The 18,023-nt window shown below is 36.9% G+C and overlaps 1 protein-coding gene across 3 annotated transcripts in view; it reads left to right on the forward strand.

Annotated features, from left to right (window-relative positions):
• Cspp1 (centrosome and spindle pole associated protein 1) overlaps nucleotides 1-18,023 on the forward strand; it is a 112,472-nt gene that overhangs the window by 22,002 nt on the left and 72,447 nt on the right. For all 3 annotated transcript variants that reach the window (XM_090338915.1, XM_090338913.1, XM_090338914.1), the window contains exons 4-7: nucleotides 4,614-4,717; nucleotides 12,094-12,174; nucleotides 14,175-14,273; nucleotides 15,781-16,214. In XM_090338915.1, the coding sequence (XP_090195041.1) occupies nucleotides 4,614-4,717; nucleotides 12,094-12,174; nucleotides 14,175-14,273; nucleotides 15,781-16,214 (718 nt within the window). The remainder of the gene's footprint in view (nucleotides 1-4,613; nucleotides 4,718-12,093; nucleotides 12,175-14,174; nucleotides 14,274-15,780; nucleotides 16,215-18,023) is intronic.

Below are 18,023 nucleotides of genomic sequence, written 5' to 3' on the forward strand. Positions count from 1 at the left end.
CTTCCAAAGTTATGAATCAGCTCAAGGAGCTTGGGAGTAGAGTCTATAGGATTCTTTAAATACAGAATCATGTCATCTGCAACTCTTTCCCTACTTGGATCCCCTTTATGCTTGCTTCTTGCCTTATTGCACTGGCTAGGAATTTTAATACTATGTTAAAGAGTAGTGGAGAGAGTGGGCATCCTTGTCTGGTTCCTGATTTTAGAGGAAATGGCTTTAGATTTTCACCATTAAGTGTAATACTAGCAGTGGGTTTGTCATACACAGCCTTTATTACATTGAGGAATGTTCCATGGATTCCTAGTTTCTCCAGAGCTTTTAACATAAAGGGGTGCTGGATCTTGTCAAATACCTTTTCCACATCTATTGAGACAATCATGTGATTTTTGTCCTTGCTCCTGTTGATGTGTTGAATTATATTAATTGATTTGCGTATGTTGAACCAGCTTTGCCTCCCTGTGATGAATCCTGTTTGATCATAGTGTATAATTTTTTTGATGAGTTGTTGTAGACGGTTGGCCAGTATTTTGTTGAGAAGTTTTGCATCGATGTTCATCAAAGAAATAGGTCTATAGTTCTCTTTCTTTGATGAATCTCTTATCTGGTTTGGGGATGAGGGTTATACTGGCTTCATATAATGAGTTTGGTAAAGAACCTTCATTTTCAATTTTGTTGAAGAGCTTGAGGAGTATTGGTGTGAGCTCTGCTTTGAAGACCTTGTAGAATTCAGCTGTGAATCCATCTGGCCCTGGGCTTTTCTTAGGTGGAAGTTCTCTAATTGCCATTTCTATTTCAGAGCTTGAAATAGGCCTGTTGAGTTTGGTTAGTTCTTCTTGGTTCAGTGTGGGTATGTTAATATTGGCTAGGAATTCATCCATTTCTTCTAGATTCTCAAATTTGTTGGCGTAAAGGTTTGAGAAGTATTCCCTCATGATATTCTGGATCAACATTGTGAAAATGACAATCTTGCCAAGGGCTATCTACAAATTCAGTGCAATACCCATCAATATCCCAATGGCATTCTTTAAAGAAATAGAAGAGGCAATTCAAAATTTCATATGGAATAATAAAAGACCCCGTATAGCAAAAACACTTCTTAGCAGAAAGCGCTGGAGGAATTTCAATTCCAAACTTTAGATTCTATTACAGGGCTATAATTCTCAAAACAGCTTAGTACTGGCACAAGAACAGGCCTGAAGACCAATGGAATAGAACTGAGGACCCAGACATTAAACCATAGACCTATGGCCACCTAATCTTTGACAAGGGAGCCAAAAAAATAGAATGGAAGAAAGACAGCCTCTTCAACAAGTTGTGCTGGCAGAACTGGTTAAGCACCTGCAGAAAACTAAAGTTGGATCCTTCTTTGTCACCCTGCACTAGAATTAACTCCAAATGGATCAAAGACCTGGAGGTAAAAGCTGACACACTGAGAATAGGAGATACACTAGGCCTTCTTGGCACAGGTAGAAACTTTCTTAATAAGGACCAAGAATCACAACAAATCAGAGAAAGGCTGGATAAGTGGGACTGCATTAAACTGCAGAGCTTTTGTATGGCAAAGGACATAGCTAGTAAATTAATTAGGAAGCCTACAGAGTGGGAGAAGATCTTCACCAACCTAACAATGGACAGAGGCCTTATATCTAAAATATATCAACAACTCAAAAAATTGAATCACTCCAAAACTAATCTCCAAAGTAACAACCATCGCATTAAAAGATGGGCCAAAGACTTAAAGAGAGTCTTCTCTGAAGAAGAAACAAAAATGGCCTATAGACACATGAAGCAATGCTCAACATCTCTGGTCATAAAAGAAATGCAAATCCACCTCACTCCAGTTAGAATGGCCAGGATCAGGAAAACGAACAATAACAGATGCTGGAGGGGATGTGGCCAGGAGGGATCACTACTACACTGTTGGTGGGAGTGCAAACTAGTTCAACCACTATGGAAAGCAGTATGGCAGTGCCTCAAAAGGCTAAACATAGAACTCCCCTATGACCCAGCAATCCCACTACTTGGCATTTACCCAACCATCCAGAATCTAGGGCATACTAAATCCACTAGCACAACAATGTTCATTGCAGCATTATTCACCATAGCAAAGATATGGAACCAGCCTAGATGTCCCTCAGTTGATGAGTGGATCAACAAGTTGTGGTATTTGTGCACAATGGAATTCTATGCTGCTGTCAGAAGAAACGACATCGCCCCATTTGTTAGGAAATGGAAAGACTTAGAAAAGATCATATTAAGTGAAGTAAGCCAGACTCAAAGGAACTTAGGCTCAATGGTTTCCCTCATTTGTCATAATCAGTAGAAACCTTGGGCTCTACTAGCAGAGATCTGCAATAGAGCAAAACCTTGATACATAAGGCCATATAGTATGAAGCTAATTGAAAGGACCTCCAGGATAGTGAAACAAAAGCCATATAATGAATGATTGTTGTCCTTAATGTACTATGTTATCTCTCATCTCCTTTGCTGTCCCTTGGGTATCTCATATTGTTACAGTATCTCACTTTGTTATCTGATACATTGAATTTATTTGTATTTGGTTATTTGAAATTTGATAGGGAAGGGGGAAAACCAAGATGGAGGTGGGGGAGGATGGGGGGGTGGGGGGAGGGTAATGGGTACCAAGACATGTGAAAGGGTCTCAATGTATGTGAATTAATGCACCTTCTATATGGCAAATATCATGTAACCCTATTAATTAGAATAAAAAATATTTTAAAAAAATGGAGGGATTTGATTCCTTTGTGAGGAAAGAGCTCCTTTCCAGGATGGTAGGAAATTCCACACTGATGGAATGCTTTACATTCTTTTGAAGTTAGTTAGGAGCATAGGTGAGAGGTACCCCATGTATCCTATGGTTTGTCACCAAGAAATTAAAATAAGCCAAAAATATTTATCAGCAGTCTGCTATAGTGCTTACTAAGGAAAGCAGGATTTTAATATTCTATAAAGATAAGTAGGCGTACATTTATGTTTTACTACTTTGGCTTTTTCCCCCCTGAAATATTTCAGTGATGTAATAAAGCAGTAATATGACACATATATGGTAAGTTCCCATAGTGTGCTGCATTACAAGGCACAAAAATGGTAATTTTTATTAATTGTAGTTAGTTATTTTGTCTATAATGCTTGTAGTAGCTATAGAATTTTTAGTGTTTAGAAATGATAATTTTTACTAACTATACTAGTGTATACATAGTAGGACTAAGAAGGGAGGGCTTTAAATATGTAAATGTACTTATGATTTTTGTGGTACTTTGCCTTTTTTTGTGTGTGGTACTGGAACCTTTGAAATCAGGCCCTTGAGACTGCTCAGCTTGTTTGCTTAGTTGATGCTCTATTACTTGAACCACACTTCAGTCCAGCATTTTGCTGATTAACTGGAGATGATATTTCCTTGGGTGGACTCAATGTAAGGTCTCCATATTGCAGCCTCTTGAATAGTTAGGGTATAGGAAGGAACCACTAGAGCTTATAATCTAATTTTGTTTTTGTTGGTTCTGGAGCTTGAACTTAGGGTCTGGGTGCTGTCGCTAAGGTTTTTCACTCAAGGGACGGCACCCAGTGCTTTTTCACTCAAGACTCATTATCAGTTTGAGCTAAAGTGCCATTTCTGGTTTTCTGGTGGTTAATTGGATATGAATCTCACAGTCTTTCTTGCCTGGACTGGCTTTGAATCACAGCTACTGAATTGCAGGATTACAGGCATGAGCCACCATGCTCTGGCTTGTAATATAATTTTTCAACAGGTCTTTTTAAATATCTTTATGTATCATGAAGTTTAGAATAAAGTATGTAGTTCAGTGGATTTAGTGTATAATTTGGGTTATCATCCCAAAATGTAATTTTTGAGTTCTGTGTGAAGAAAGGTACGTAAAATTGAGTTTTCTTCAAAAAATTACATCCATTTACAGAGTTTATATTTGGAAAAAATAGAAAAAACAGAGTTTCGGTTGAAAAAAATCTGGAATTGGATTGTGAATATAAAAAGGTTAACCATTATGTGAAGTCAGAATACACAGGTGAACTTTAAATTCTTGGCAATTTTAAAAGCATATAGCTTTGTTATTTTTTTTCTAAAAAATGTGTATAGAAAAGCTACTCTTGTTAACTAAAGATAAGAATTGATAATGAACACAAAGTTGTTGTAGGTACTTTTTTGTAAAAGTGAGTAAAATTAAGCAAAAGGGTGGAGGTAATCAGTTTTTTTCCCTATAATTTTGCTATCTTGAAAACAAGTTGCTAAGCATTCTATATCATTTTCTAAGTAGAGGAAAAGTAAATATAACATATCAATGCCTATCCAAGGACACAAAATTATTTGCCTGTAGATGCATAGAAGAATTTCTGGAAGGAGATAAACACAAATAATGTTCTTAGCAAGGAAACAGGTTGGCCAGTGTTCATGGATGAGAATGACATTTGCCATTATGAGCATGTGTTACCAGTCAGAACACTGTAAATCTGAAACTTTTTCTGAGCCCAGTTTCAGAATTGTACAGCTGTGCTTTACTATGTAGCAGGTAGAACGTCAATGAAAGTGCTTTGAAAATGAACTATATTACTTAATATTAAAGTTGTTTTCTTTTTAGGAATTGACTATGGATTAAGTTTGCCTCTGGGGGAAGACTATGAACGGAAGAAACATAAATTAAAAGAAGAATTGCGCCAGGATTATAGACGTTATCTTACTCAGGTAATAAGTTGTATTAATAAATTGTGTCTTATGCTTCAGAATTCATCTCTTAAATTCTTATTAGATACATGTGTTAATTTTCTATGATATCTACCAATGTCATATAGCTTAGCCAAAGTTAAGTGACATATATGACATTGAAAGGAAAAAAATGGTGTTGAGAACTTGTGCCATGAAATAACACAGACTTTTCCTGGGGGTTTGATTCATTGGTAGAAGGTATGACCAGCATGTACAAAGCCCTGGATTCGATCTTCAAATGGGATGGATGAGTAGGATATAGTGAGTGACAACAGACTTGTACATTTGGAGTAGGGAAGTGGCTCCTAATTTTAAATGATTAAGTTCTTATTGTCCCATGTTTCCTGTAAAGCTATCATGGTTTGATTATGATTTCTCAGTCTTCTATTTATCAACTGTATGTTAAAATGATATGTGGCATTCTAGTTGATTATTATGAGCTAATAAGCATTTTATATTTTGTTGAACATGTTTAGTAACTACTGATATATATATGTATATATATATATATATTTTTTTTTGTGGTGCTGTTGTTGCTTGAGAACTAAGAGAAACAGTTTAAGGGAGGAAAGATTTATTTTGGCTCAGAATTTCAGAGGTTTCACTGTAGTTGACTGGCTCTTAGTCTGTGGTGAGGCTGAAACACATGGCCAAATAATGTGGCAGAAAAAGGTTGCTTTTATGGCAGATAGGAAGCAGAAAAGCTAGACAGGAAAGGGCAAGGATAAGGTAGGTGTATTCCCTTAAGGATAGTTTTTCTGTGACTTACTTCTGGCAAGGTCCCAGCACCTTGCTAAATTTCTAGCACCTCCCAAAATAGTGCCACTAGCTTGGCATTATGGCTTCCATGAACAGCTGTCAAAGTCTTTGCTTTGTAATTGATGTTTTAACTAGCAGAACATAGCATAACAGTTATTTGAGGTAATTTTGTCAAAATTATATAATAAAGTTTTAGAATATAGATTACTTTTTAAGGTTATAAAAATATTTTAAATAATTATGATGTTTTTAGACATCCAAGATATCCTTCAGTTTTTCTGCTACTATGTCATATTTGTATCAAATGCACAAATAGTCTCTTATTTATTGTCACTTACACATGGGGAGAATGGAATTTGACTGAAGATATTTTTTCAATGGTCTATTTTCTTTTTGACTTTAGGGCATTACCCAAGCAAAAAGAAAGGTAGGGTCACCTTAAAAATGTTTTCTTTTACTTTAGCTTTTTAAACTGTAGTTTGCAGTCATCTACATATATGGTTCAACCAATTAGAAAAGTAGTTGCATTTTTTCTGAGAGGTTTGAATGTTATCATTTTGTATCTTTTAACAAGATGATAATCTATGTATGATAATTTTCCATCAGTTTATTCGTTGCTTTTGGTTTCTGTTTTGTATTTGTTTTTGGTGTTTTCTTATGCTTCTTTTTATTAATATTGTGCAAGTATTTTCAATATGCTTTTTGCTCACCATATTATGCTTATTATCATCAGACATTTGAAAATAGTTAAGATATTTAAGAATCATTTGAACTATATGTTGTCAGGACATGTATTACTTAGAAGATTTGCAGCAAAGCCTGTCAATTGTGTTTATAAATTCACATTGGAAAATAATTTTTTTTTCTATGTATGTGGTACTGAGGAATTGAACCTGGGTGTTCGTGCATGCTAGGCAAACACTCTACCACTAGGCCAAACTCCCAGCCCTGGAAAATAAATTTTTGCCAAGCACATTTGTAAATATTTTAAATATTGTAAATACTGGAAAACAGAAATGAATCACAAAGTGTGAATCCTATCTTCAAGGATATGGCTGTGGGGATCAGTATTCATACAATTTGGAAAGTGATAGATAGCTACAGCAACAAATACACAATGAGACAAGACTAGACTAGTGGAGAGTCTTACTTGGTAAAGCATGACAAGACAGGTAGAAGGCAGGGTCATCATTGGGCAAAACTGAAGAAAGCTTTTCACTTATAGATTGTAGGCTGACAGAAGGACTAGGAGGCCCAGCTTTAGGTTTGTATGGATGAGATGTACTAAATTTCCCAACATGACTGGATCAGTTATGATTCTTTTTCAAGTATTAAGAAAAAGATAGATCAGGTTAGTAAACTTAAGTTTTGATTTATGTGTGTGAGGCAGTGGTGAAGCAATATTTCTGTAAATAGCCTGTGAATTGCCCAATAACTGTATTTTATGATAATTTTCTTCTACTTCTTTTAGATTCTCATCTCACTGTCTTAAATTGCTGTTAAAGCTTCTTTACTGCTCTTGTTGCATTGACAGTCCATTTTCCAAACTACAGTGAAGAATGTGATACTGATCATTCTCAAAGTTCTGAAAGACCAAAGAAAGACATGCCAATTTAGTATTCACAGTTTTTTTTTTATTAGATGCACAGAGAAGTTTGTCTTGGACAGCAACAAAGTACCATGATCCATCTTGAGGACTGTTATACAACTTATTAGGCAAAGCAGACAAAGGATAACAGTGACCTTTCTCAAAAATAATCACAAAGTGGAAGGTCAGATAAGAGACAGCCTGGGCTTTGGTTGCTAGCACAACACATTTGGCTTGCTTCTTTCATAACTTTATTTTCGTAGGACTGGAATGTATGCTAGCGTCACTTGGTGGACAAAGTTGGTTACAACCAAGATGACCATACTTACCTTAGATAACTGGATCTCCATAGGAAGCATAAAAAGAAAGTGAAAGACAAGGAAGCATAAATCTTTACATTTAAAAGAATGTCAAGGCCGGGAGTTTGGCCTAGTGGTTAAAGTGCTTGCCTGGCATGCAGGAAGACCCGGGTTCGATTCCTCGGTACCACATACATAGCAAAAAGCTGGAAGTGGTGCTGAGGCTCAAGTGGTAGAGCTCTAGCCTTGAGAAAATCCAAGGACAGGACTCAGGCCCTGAGCTCAAGCCCAGGACTGGCCAAAAAAAAAAAAAAAAAAGAATGTCAAGAGGTTTTTGTTGTTGTTCGATTATCAGGAATATAATTGCAGTAGAAGATACTTTCTTAAAGTGACAGTAACAGTCTTTGGAACATATCTAAGAAGGTGGGAAAAAAGATACATTGAATGTGGAGAGATGGTGCCATTCTTCTTGTAGTGTTTGGATGTGTGTAGTTTCCAGCTATATTCCTTAGTTGGTTTTTGGCTTCTAGACTGTAAGATGTCATGGATACTTAATAAAAAACAGAACTTTTGGGGCTGGGAGTTTGGCCTAGTGGTAGAGAGCTTGCCTAGCATGCATGAAGACCCGGGTTCAATTCCTAAGTACCGCATACGTAGAAAAAAGCAGGAAGTGGTTCTGTGGCTCAAGTGGTAGAGCTCTAGCCTTGAGAAAGTTCAAGGACAGTGCTCAGGCCCTGAGCTCAAGCCCAGGACTGGAAAAAACAAAAACAACAAAAAAAAACCTTTTGTTTTGGTCAGTTGTGGGGCCTGGGTGATATCCCTAAGCTCTTCAGGTCATGGATACTGCCCTACCCTTGGAGCCACAGTACTACTTCTGGTTTTCTAGTGGTTAATTGGAGATAAAGAGTCTCATGGACTTTAGTGTCCTGGCTGGCTTTGACCCTCAATCCTCAGATCTCAGCCTCCTGAATAGCTAGGATTATAGGTGTGAGCCATCATGCCTGGCAAAAAAAGAAAACTTTTTTTTTTTTTTTTTTTTGGCCAAGAATAGTCACTTGAGAATTAAGAATACTTGACCATTTATTCGCAGGAGAACAGTTTTAAAATTGAATTATTAAATTAATGTTACTAGCCCAGCCCAAGTTTCTGTACTGAGCCTAAAACTTTACCATCTGGCTCTCTAGTAGACATTTTCATTTATGTGTTAAAACTATGTAAAAATATGTTAGGTGCTGCTAGTAGCATGTAATCTTAGCTACTCAGGAGGCTGAGTTCTGAGGATTGTGGTTTGAAGCCAGCCCAGGCAAGAAAGTCTGTGAGACTCTTATTTCCAGTTAAGCACCAAAATTCAGAAATGGAGTTCTGGCATAAATGGAGGAGTGCTAGCCTTGAGAGGCTTAGGGACAGTACCCAGGCCCTCGTTCTTAGGACTAGAGTCCTCTGTCCCAGGATTTGCCCAAAAAGATGTGTGTGTATGTGTGTGTGAGACCTAATTTCCATTTTTTCTACTCTCATCTCTTAAAATTCTGAACTCCTGGTATGTGTGTTCTTTTTCATTATTACTTTTGTATCACCATTTTGACCTTCCAGCATACTGATGGATCCCAGATGTATTGGGCACATAGTAGGTACTCAACATTTACTTAATGATTAAAGAATACCTGAAATTCAAGAGGGTATGTGTGAGTGTGAGTGTGAGTGTGAGTGATGGGGCTTGAACTCGATCTGGGCACTGTCCCTGAGCTCTTCAGCTCAAGGCTACTACCTTACCCTTGAGCTAAGCCTCACTTTCCAATTTTTTAAGAGGTTAATTGGAAATGAGTCTCTGGTTCTTTTGTGCCTGGGCTGGCTTTGAGCCATGATCCTCAGATCTCAGCCTCCTGAGTAGCTAAGATTATAGGCGTGAGCCACCGTGCCCAGCTGAAATTCAAGTTTTTATGAAACTATTATTGTCATTATTATTAATTAATTAAATTTTGCCAGTTCTAGGGTTTGAGCCTCAGGGCCACTTGAGCCTCAGTGCCACTTCTGGCCTCTTTTGTGTATGTGGTTCCGGGGAATTGAACCCAGGGCTTCATGCATGCTAGGTGAGCACTATACCACTAGGCCATGCTCCCAGCCCAACTTTTGTTTTTTTCTATGTGTGTGGTACCAGGGAGTCAAACCCCAGTCTTCGTGTATGAGAGACAATCTCTCTACTGCTAGGCCATACTCTTATGCTCCCTCCCCCGCCCCCAACTTTACTTGTTTATTTATTGAAAATTTCAAACACTATTCTAGACCTGGGATGGGAATGAGGAAGATTTATGAAGGAAGATTTATAACTATCCTCTTTGTGTTGAAATTCTGAACTTTTTTGTGTGTGTGTGTGTTAAATGATCAGGCTTATACTATACTATATACAGGGAGTAAACTAGTTTCAGGATATAGTCATGTGTCTTAGTGTTTCCTTTGACAAAGAAGTTTATATTTGGTCGAGAGTTTGGCTTAGTAGAGTGCTTGCCTACATGCACAGAGACCTGAGTTCGGTTCCTCGGTACCACATACAGAGAAAAGCTGGAAGTGGTGGTGTGGCTCAAGTGGTAGAGCACTAGCCCTAAGGGAAAAAAGCCCAAGTACAGTGTTCAGGCCCTGAGTTCAGGCCCCAGGACTGGCAAAAAAAAAAAGTTTATATTGAAGCTACATACAACCAACTTAAAATTAGCTTTTGTAGTGCAACTAATTTAAAATTTCAGATGTTATGAAATTGTTGTTTTAATTAAGTACTCTGTTCTTATGTATTATTAATTGTTCTATTTTCATATGTTCAGTTTTTTTTTTTTCCCTTCTGTTCTGGGGTTTGAATCAGGGCCTGGGGTGGTTATCCCTTGGCATTTTTGTTCAAGGAATGGCACTCTACCACTTACGGCCCAGCCCTCCTTTTTTGTATTTAGTTAAAGATCAGAGTCTAATGAACTTTTTTCTGGGGCTAGCTTTGTATCTTGCTCCTCAGATCTGAGTAGCTCGGATTACAGGATCAGCCTGTAATAGCTCAGGCTATTCAATGTTTTGAATATAAACTTATTATAGCAAATAATACATTGTATTTCTTTTGCTAACTAGGTTGTTAATTTCTTGAATAGAGGAAACATAGGCTTATCATTGTTTCCATATTATTTAAAATAGTATTTGGGGGCCAGAAGTTTGGCCTAGTGGTAGAGTGCTTGCCTAGCATGCACAAAGACCCGGGTTTGATTCCTCGGTACCACATACATAGAAAAAAGCCGGGAGTGGTGCTGAGACTCAAGTGGTAGAGCTCTAGCCTTGAGAAAGTCTAAGGACAGTGCTCAGGCCCTGAGCCCAAGCCCAGGACTGGCAAAAAAAAAATAGTATTTGGAAGATATTAGCTGGTCAATATTTAATGCATAAAAACAGAGTACAAGCTGGGTGTGGTGGCTCATGCCTGTAATCCTAGCTACTCAGGAGGCTAAAATCTCAGGATCACAGTTCAAAGCCAGCCTGGGCATTAAAGATTGTGAGACTCTTATCTCCAGTTAACCACCAAAAAATCAGAAGTGGCAGTGTGGCTGAAGGGGTAGGGTGGTATCTTGATATTTATAATATAGTAAGTGATTTTGTCTTTGTTTACAGATGAAGAAACTTAGGGAAGTAACATGTGTGTTAAGTAATACGTGTGTCAGCTTTATCAGTATATGAAAGTTGGAGATTTTTTTTTAATCATCTGTGGTTCATTTATTTTTTTGTTCTAGTCCTGGAGCTTGAATTGGGTCTGGATACTGTCCCTGAGCTTTTATATAGTGCTTTACAATTTCAGTCGCAGATCCCCTTCTGGCTTGTTGGTGTTAATTGGAGATAAGTGTCTTATAGACTTTCCTGTGTGGGCTAGCTTTGAACTATGAGCCTTACATCTCAGCCTTCTGAGTAGCTAAGCATTTGAGCCACCAGCATCTAGCCTTGTATAAGGCTTTGAAAACTAAGCTCTTTTCAAAGAATTGCTGATTGAAAGAAAATTCTGTTTTATCTCCTAGTAACTTTTGGTATGCTCTCTAGACTGAGATATATATATATATATTATTGTAATTAATAGAAGGGTAACATTATATTCACCAGATAGTAGATGTATTACTTCCCAAACACTGATACCCTTTCTCATGTCTTGGTCCCCATTTCCTTCCCCCACCCCCTCCTCTTATCTTGTTTTCCTCCCTTCCCTATCTGATTTCAAATAACCAAATAAGCGTATATACAATATATCAGATAACGAGGTAAAATATTGTAACAATATGAGATAACCAAGAGACAGCAAAAGAGATGAGAGAAAACATAGTACATTAAGGACAGCAATCACTCATTCTATGGCTTTTGTTTCTATATCCTGGAGGTCCTTTTATTTGGTGTCATACTATATGGCCTTATGTATCTAGGTTTTGCTCTATTGTAAATCTCTGTTAGGAGAGCCCAAGGTTTCTACTGATTATGACAAATTAGGAAAACTATTGAGCCTATGTTCCTTTGAGTCTGGCTTACTTCACTTAATATGATTTTTTTCTATAGATTGAAAAATTTTTTATCTTTATTTTTAATCTTTATTCCTGTTTTAACCTTGCTTCTATAATGTAGTGGATTTGAATATAGAATGTAAAGAAATGTATATAACACTTTAAGAGGCAACTACTTAATATATATTTTTTAAATGTGTGTGTGTACAGAAGAATTTTCTAACCACGGGTGAAACAGACCTATCTACTCTGGGAGTGTCTCTTCCTATTGGTGAGAGGTTATCTGCTAAGGTAGGTGGATAAAGAGTAGTTACTCTGAGTAGTTTTCTGAGGCATCAAAATTATAGGAGAACCTATTACATTGTTTTCTCATCATATATTTCTTTTCTGAAAATATGGAGTTTGTAATTGTGCTACTGAAAAAGTTTTATACATTATATTTGTAACTATGTAATGTGGTATATTTATTTACTACGTTGATTATTGTTTTTCATTATACTTAAGTGGATATACAGGACTTAATTTTTCAGTATTGATTTCTTTTTTATAATTTTTTAATTGTGGTTAATAGAAGGGTTACATTATATTCACCAGAGAGAAGGTGCATAACTTCACAAACATTGATACCCTTTCTCATGACATGGTCCCCATTTCCCTCCCTCAGTATTGATTTCTAAACTACAAAGTGTATGGTATTGCGACACAGTTGGCAGTATTAAGAGTGAAGATGAGACTATAGTGGACTTTTATGAGGGTGAATATAGAGAATATTTGAAATTTTTTTTTGTTCAACGCTAGCACTCTGCCACTTGAGCCATAGTGCCACTTCTGGCTTTTTCTGTGTATGTGGTACCCAGGAATTGAACCCCAGTCTTTGTGCATGCTAGCCAAGCACTTTACCACTAGGTCAGGCTCCCAGCCCCGAAATGTTTCTTTTTCTTGAGTAATACAGAGTTATATTTTAGAGGCAATAATGACAAAACTTTACCTCTTTTTTTTTTTCTTTTTTTGGTCAGCAATGGGACTGGAACTCTGGGCTTGGGCATTGTCTCTGAGCTATTCAGCTTAGGCTATCACCCTACCCCTTGAGCCATAGCACCACTTCTGGTTTTCTGGTGGTTAACTGGAAAAAAGAGTCTCACAGACTTTAGTGCTCATACTGGCTTTGAACTGCGATCCTCAGATCTCAGCCTCCTGAACAGCTAGGTTTACAGGTATATGCCACCATGCCCAGTTTAGCATTACCTCTTTTAAGACTTTATTCCCAAGATAGATCATTAAGTAGTAGATAAGACAAAATGGACATTAAATTTCATTAGTTGGCCTTATTTCTTCAATACCTTTACATTATATTGTTTCAGTGATATTGGATGTTTAAAAGTATTTCCTAATGTATTAATGTTTTAACAGAATATTTCTAGGAAAGTATTTTAATGTCAGTACAACTTTACTTTCTTACGTTTAAAATACAATGAAAGTCCTTCCTTAACCTTGGCAATTAGGTGGTTAGAGTGGGTTTTAGTTGGAAGGAGGGAAGTGTTTTTGACAAGGAATAAAAGGAAGGCGAGGGCCGGGAGTAGTCTAGTGGTAGAGTGCTTGCCTAGCTTGCACAAAGACCCGGGTTCGATTCCTCGGTACCACATACAGAGAAAAAAGCCGGAAGTGGTGCTGAGGTTCAAGTGGTAGAGCTCTAGCCTTGAGGAAGTCCAAGGACACTGCTCAGGCCCTGAGCTCAAGCCCAGGATTTCCCCCCTCCCCCCCCCAAAAAAAGGAAGGCAACTGGGCCATTCCTCCTTGGCAAATCCATGTATCTTATTTATTTTATTTTATCAAATTTATTGTTATTTATTTATCTTATATGTCTTATATCTTAGCTGGAGGGACTTAGAAATGATTTTTGGATGCATAGACCGGTTTATCTAGGATTGCTCTTCATAAATAAAAACTGGAATGCATGGATTTATAAGTCAAGGCTATTTAGAAATACCTTCTACACTGAAATATAAAGTGAAAGTTTTCATTACTGGATCATTTCCCTTCTATCAGAGACCTTATGTGTTCATAGACCAAAGCATGTAGCCATGCTTATTCCCATGTGGCAAGAGAATTGGGCTACTGCAATGATAGTCAACTCTTTTCTACTTATCTTGTTCCTTGCAATGACTTTTCTTCTTCAAATTATTGGTAAAGCTCAATTCTAAGAGTTCTGATTCATAGGATTCTGATTTTGACATTAAGGTAACTTTTCCTAAAGCTGAAGTATAACATTGCTTTTTGATTTCTATTTTAAGGAAAGGTTGAAGCTTGAACGCAATAAAGAATACAATCAGTTTCTCAAGGGCAACGAAGAATCCAGTGAAAGGATCAGGCAGGTAGACAAGAGTACTGAGGTATGTTTTACTTTTAAAGTATTTTAATACCACAGCTAAATATTTTGTACTTACTTAAATAGCCATTTAAGTTTTAGATATTTCACTTGCTTTTTCTTTTAAGTTTTTGTTTGTGTATTTGTTTTTATGCCACTTCTGGGGCTTGAACTCAGGGGCCTGGGTGATGTCTCTCAGCTTTTGTGTCCAAGGCCTGGATTCTGTCTCTGAAGCTTTTTGGTAATTAATTGTAGATAGGAGTTTCACGGACTTTCCTTTGTGGGCTGTCTTTAAACCTCAACCTTTAGATCCAGTCTCCTCCATAGCTAGAGTTACGGGTGTGAGCCTCCAGCCCCTTGCATCTCATAGTGTTTTAGATAAGAGTTGTGCTATGTATAACCTAGACTGTCCTAAATCATCTGCTTTAGCCTCCAGAATGCTAGGATTATTTGTGAATGCCATCACACCTGTCATTCCACCTAGTTTTTATCTAAGCAATTGACAAATTAAGCCAAATCACATCAAGTATAGAACATTTAAATATTTCCTTTTGGAAGTTGTTTTATCTCATAGTGAAGAATTTAATTTACCATTTAATATTTAATCTTAAAATTTTGTTTTAGGGTCAACTTTAAGTGATTTTTTTAAATATTAAGAATTTATATAGGTATGTATATTTTTTCCTCAAATTTGAAGGTAGTTGATAGGTCAGAAGTTTACTACTTATTCTTTGCACTGAAAAATAATTTAATTTGAAATATTTTCAAATAATATGTGAATATTTAAGTATTCTTATCTAGTATGCCCTGGAATAAGAATTTGCATTTTGTTCATCTTCTGTTTTTGTAGCCATTTCTACATTTTGCCATTGCTTCTTTATTAATACTTAGTAAGGGTTTTTTTTGGGGGGGGGATGGGTCATGGGGCTTGTGTGCTCTGGGCTGTCATGGGCTGGTCATGGGGCTTGTGTGCTGTCCCTGAGCTCTTGAGCTCAAGGCTCCTGCCCTACCCCTTGAGCCACAGCCCTACTTACCATTTTCTAGAGATTAATTGGAGATAAGAGTCTCCTTGTCTTTAGTGCCGGGCTGGCTTTGAACTGTGATCCTCATGGTCAGCTTCCTGAATAGCTAGGATTATAGGTGTGAGCCATCTGCCTGGCTTACTTAATAAGTTTTAATGTGAGATAAAATTTCCTTAAGTTTATTTTCTTGAGGAAAGATATTTCTTTTGGATAAATACCCAAGTTAAGATAAGAAACAAACTATTTTTTTATTAAAGAATTTATTAACATTGATTTTTACATTTTTCAAGTGACATGTTTAACAAGTGTTCAAGAAGGGAATCTATATACAGTCACTGGCATTAGTTTTTAGAACATAATAAAAATTAGGCTAAGGGTTTGTATATCATAGATATATATTAATTTATGAAATAAAACATATCTAGAGTCATAGGAGGCTTTATCTAATTTTTAAGTGATAGCATCTCATGAAAATTTTGTTTCTTTTCCTTTAAAATTGAACAACTGAAGAGTCAAAGAAGTAAAAATCCTATTAATCAAGTTAAGCCTGTTCTACCTTCAGAAATACAAACATCTTGCATAAATTCAGAGGCTCATAGGAGAGAGATTCTAACTCCTTCAGAGGCATACGAAGAACTTCTAAACCAAAGACGACTAGAAGAAGACAGATACCGGCAACAAGATGATGAAATTGAGTTAAGAAATAGAAGAGTCGCTAAAAAAACGAATGAAGGATTAGGCATTTCAAATGCAAAACATCAAAGGTTTGGCAACAAGACTGGTGTTTCAGAAAGAAGATCTCGAAGATTTAATGAAGATCGTGTTTTTGACAAACAATATTCTAGACCAGATCAAGATCCTGAAGTAAGTGAAGAAATGGACGAGAGGTTTAGATTTGAAAGTGATTTTGATAGAAGATTTATGAGAGTATATACAAATGACAGGTATTTACTTTATTTTATTTTATATATTTAATGTTATTGTTGTTACTTTTTATGATTGTATTAGGGAGACATAATTTGATTTACTATATTTAATTCTAAGATGCTATCAATTTTAAGAAATGTAGTCGTCTTATGGGTCGAGGAAGAAAAAAACATTCAAGCTAAGAACCCTATTTTAAGGGCCAGGATTTGGCCTAGTGGTAGAATGGCTTGCCTAGCATGCACAAAGACCCAGGTTCTATTCCTTGGTGCCACATACATAGAAAAGCCGAAAGTGGTGCTTTGGCTCAAGTGGTAGAGCACTAGCCTTGAGGAAATTCTTAAGGACAGTGCTCAGGATCTGAGTTCAAGACCGAGGAATGGCAAAAAAAAAAAAAAATCTACAAAAACAAAAGGTAAAACCTTCATGTAAAAGTCATTTGAAAGGGGCCAGGAGTTTGGCCTAATTGTAGAGTGCTTGCCTAGCATGCACAAAGCCCTGGGTTCGATTCCTTAGTACCATATACATGAAAAAAGTCAGAAGTGGCACTGTGACTCAAGTGGCAAAATGCTAGCCATGAGCAAAATAATGTCCAAGGACAGTGCCTAGGCTCTGAGTTCAATTTAAATGCTAAATTTATTAATAGATGGACATTTGAGAAAGTATAGAAAGGAAGTTTAGTAATTGGAATAAGTTCCACAGAATCGTACAGAAACTTTTTAATTCTTTATTTTTTTTGCTGGGGGGGGTCTGTTGTGGGATTTGAACTCTGGGCCTGGGTGCTGTCCCTGAGCTCTTCGGCTTAAGGCTAGCACTCTACAAGTAGTAGAGCCCCAGCACCACTTTAGATTTTCTGGTGGTTAATTGGAGATAAGAGTCTCATGGAATTTTGTGCCCTGTCTGGTTTTGAACTTTGATCCTCAGATCTCAGCCTCCTGAGTAGCTAGGATTACAGGCGTGAGCCACCAGTGCCCAACTTAGATATTTTTTAATAGAGAATAAGATGGCTAGACTATGAGCTCATTGATAGAGCAGCTACCTTGCATTCACTAGGGCCCTGAGTTTGTTCCTTAGCACCATTGGAAAAAGGAAAAAAAGTTGTACATGAATTCAACAAGGCTAATAGGTCTAATTAGCTCAGCTCTTAAGGTCGTTTAAAAAAGTGGGTAACTTTCCAAACTATCAGCTTCACAGTTTGAGATTTACATTTTTCCTTTTGTACTGGGCTTTGAGCTCAGAGCCTGATAATTCACATTGCTTTTACTCAGCTATTGAGCTAGCCCTAGTTACTTTGGACTTAGAGTCTTGTTAACTTTTTTTTTCCAGGCTGCCTTCAAACCTCAATGGATTACAGAATTGAAATAACCAGCATCAAACTCACTATTTTTTTTTGCCAGTCGTGGGCTTGAGCTCAGGGCCTGAGCACTGTCCTTGGACTTTCTTAAGGCTAGAGCTCTAGCCCTTGAGCCTCAGCACCATTTCTGGCTTTTTTCTATGTATGTGGTACTGAGGAATCGAACCCGGGTCTTCATGCATGCTAGGCAAGCACTTTAACCACTAGGCCAAACTCCCAGCCCACTATTTTTTTTAAATTAACATTTTATATTAGTAACTTTAAGTAGTAATTCTAAATTTAAAAATGGTAAGCACAATTATATTAGTTGTTTTATAAAATAAGTAGGACTCCTGAAGGTTTTATGAATTTATTTTAGTAAAATGTGTATTTATGTTCTTTTTCTTGGCCTCAAACATTTCTTTCATACTGGTTTCATTCTAATTATCAATGACAGGTGACTTAAAATCTTGTAATGAATATTTTTGTGTCTAGT

The sequence above is a fragment of the Megascapheus bottae genome, chromosome 9 (genome assembly GCF_031878675.1).
Source record: "Megascapheus bottae isolate mThoBot1 chromosome 9, mThoBot2.hap1, whole genome shotgun sequence".
Taxonomy (NCBI): domain Eukaryota; kingdom Metazoa; phylum Chordata; class Mammalia; order Rodentia; family Geomyidae; genus Megascapheus; species Megascapheus bottae.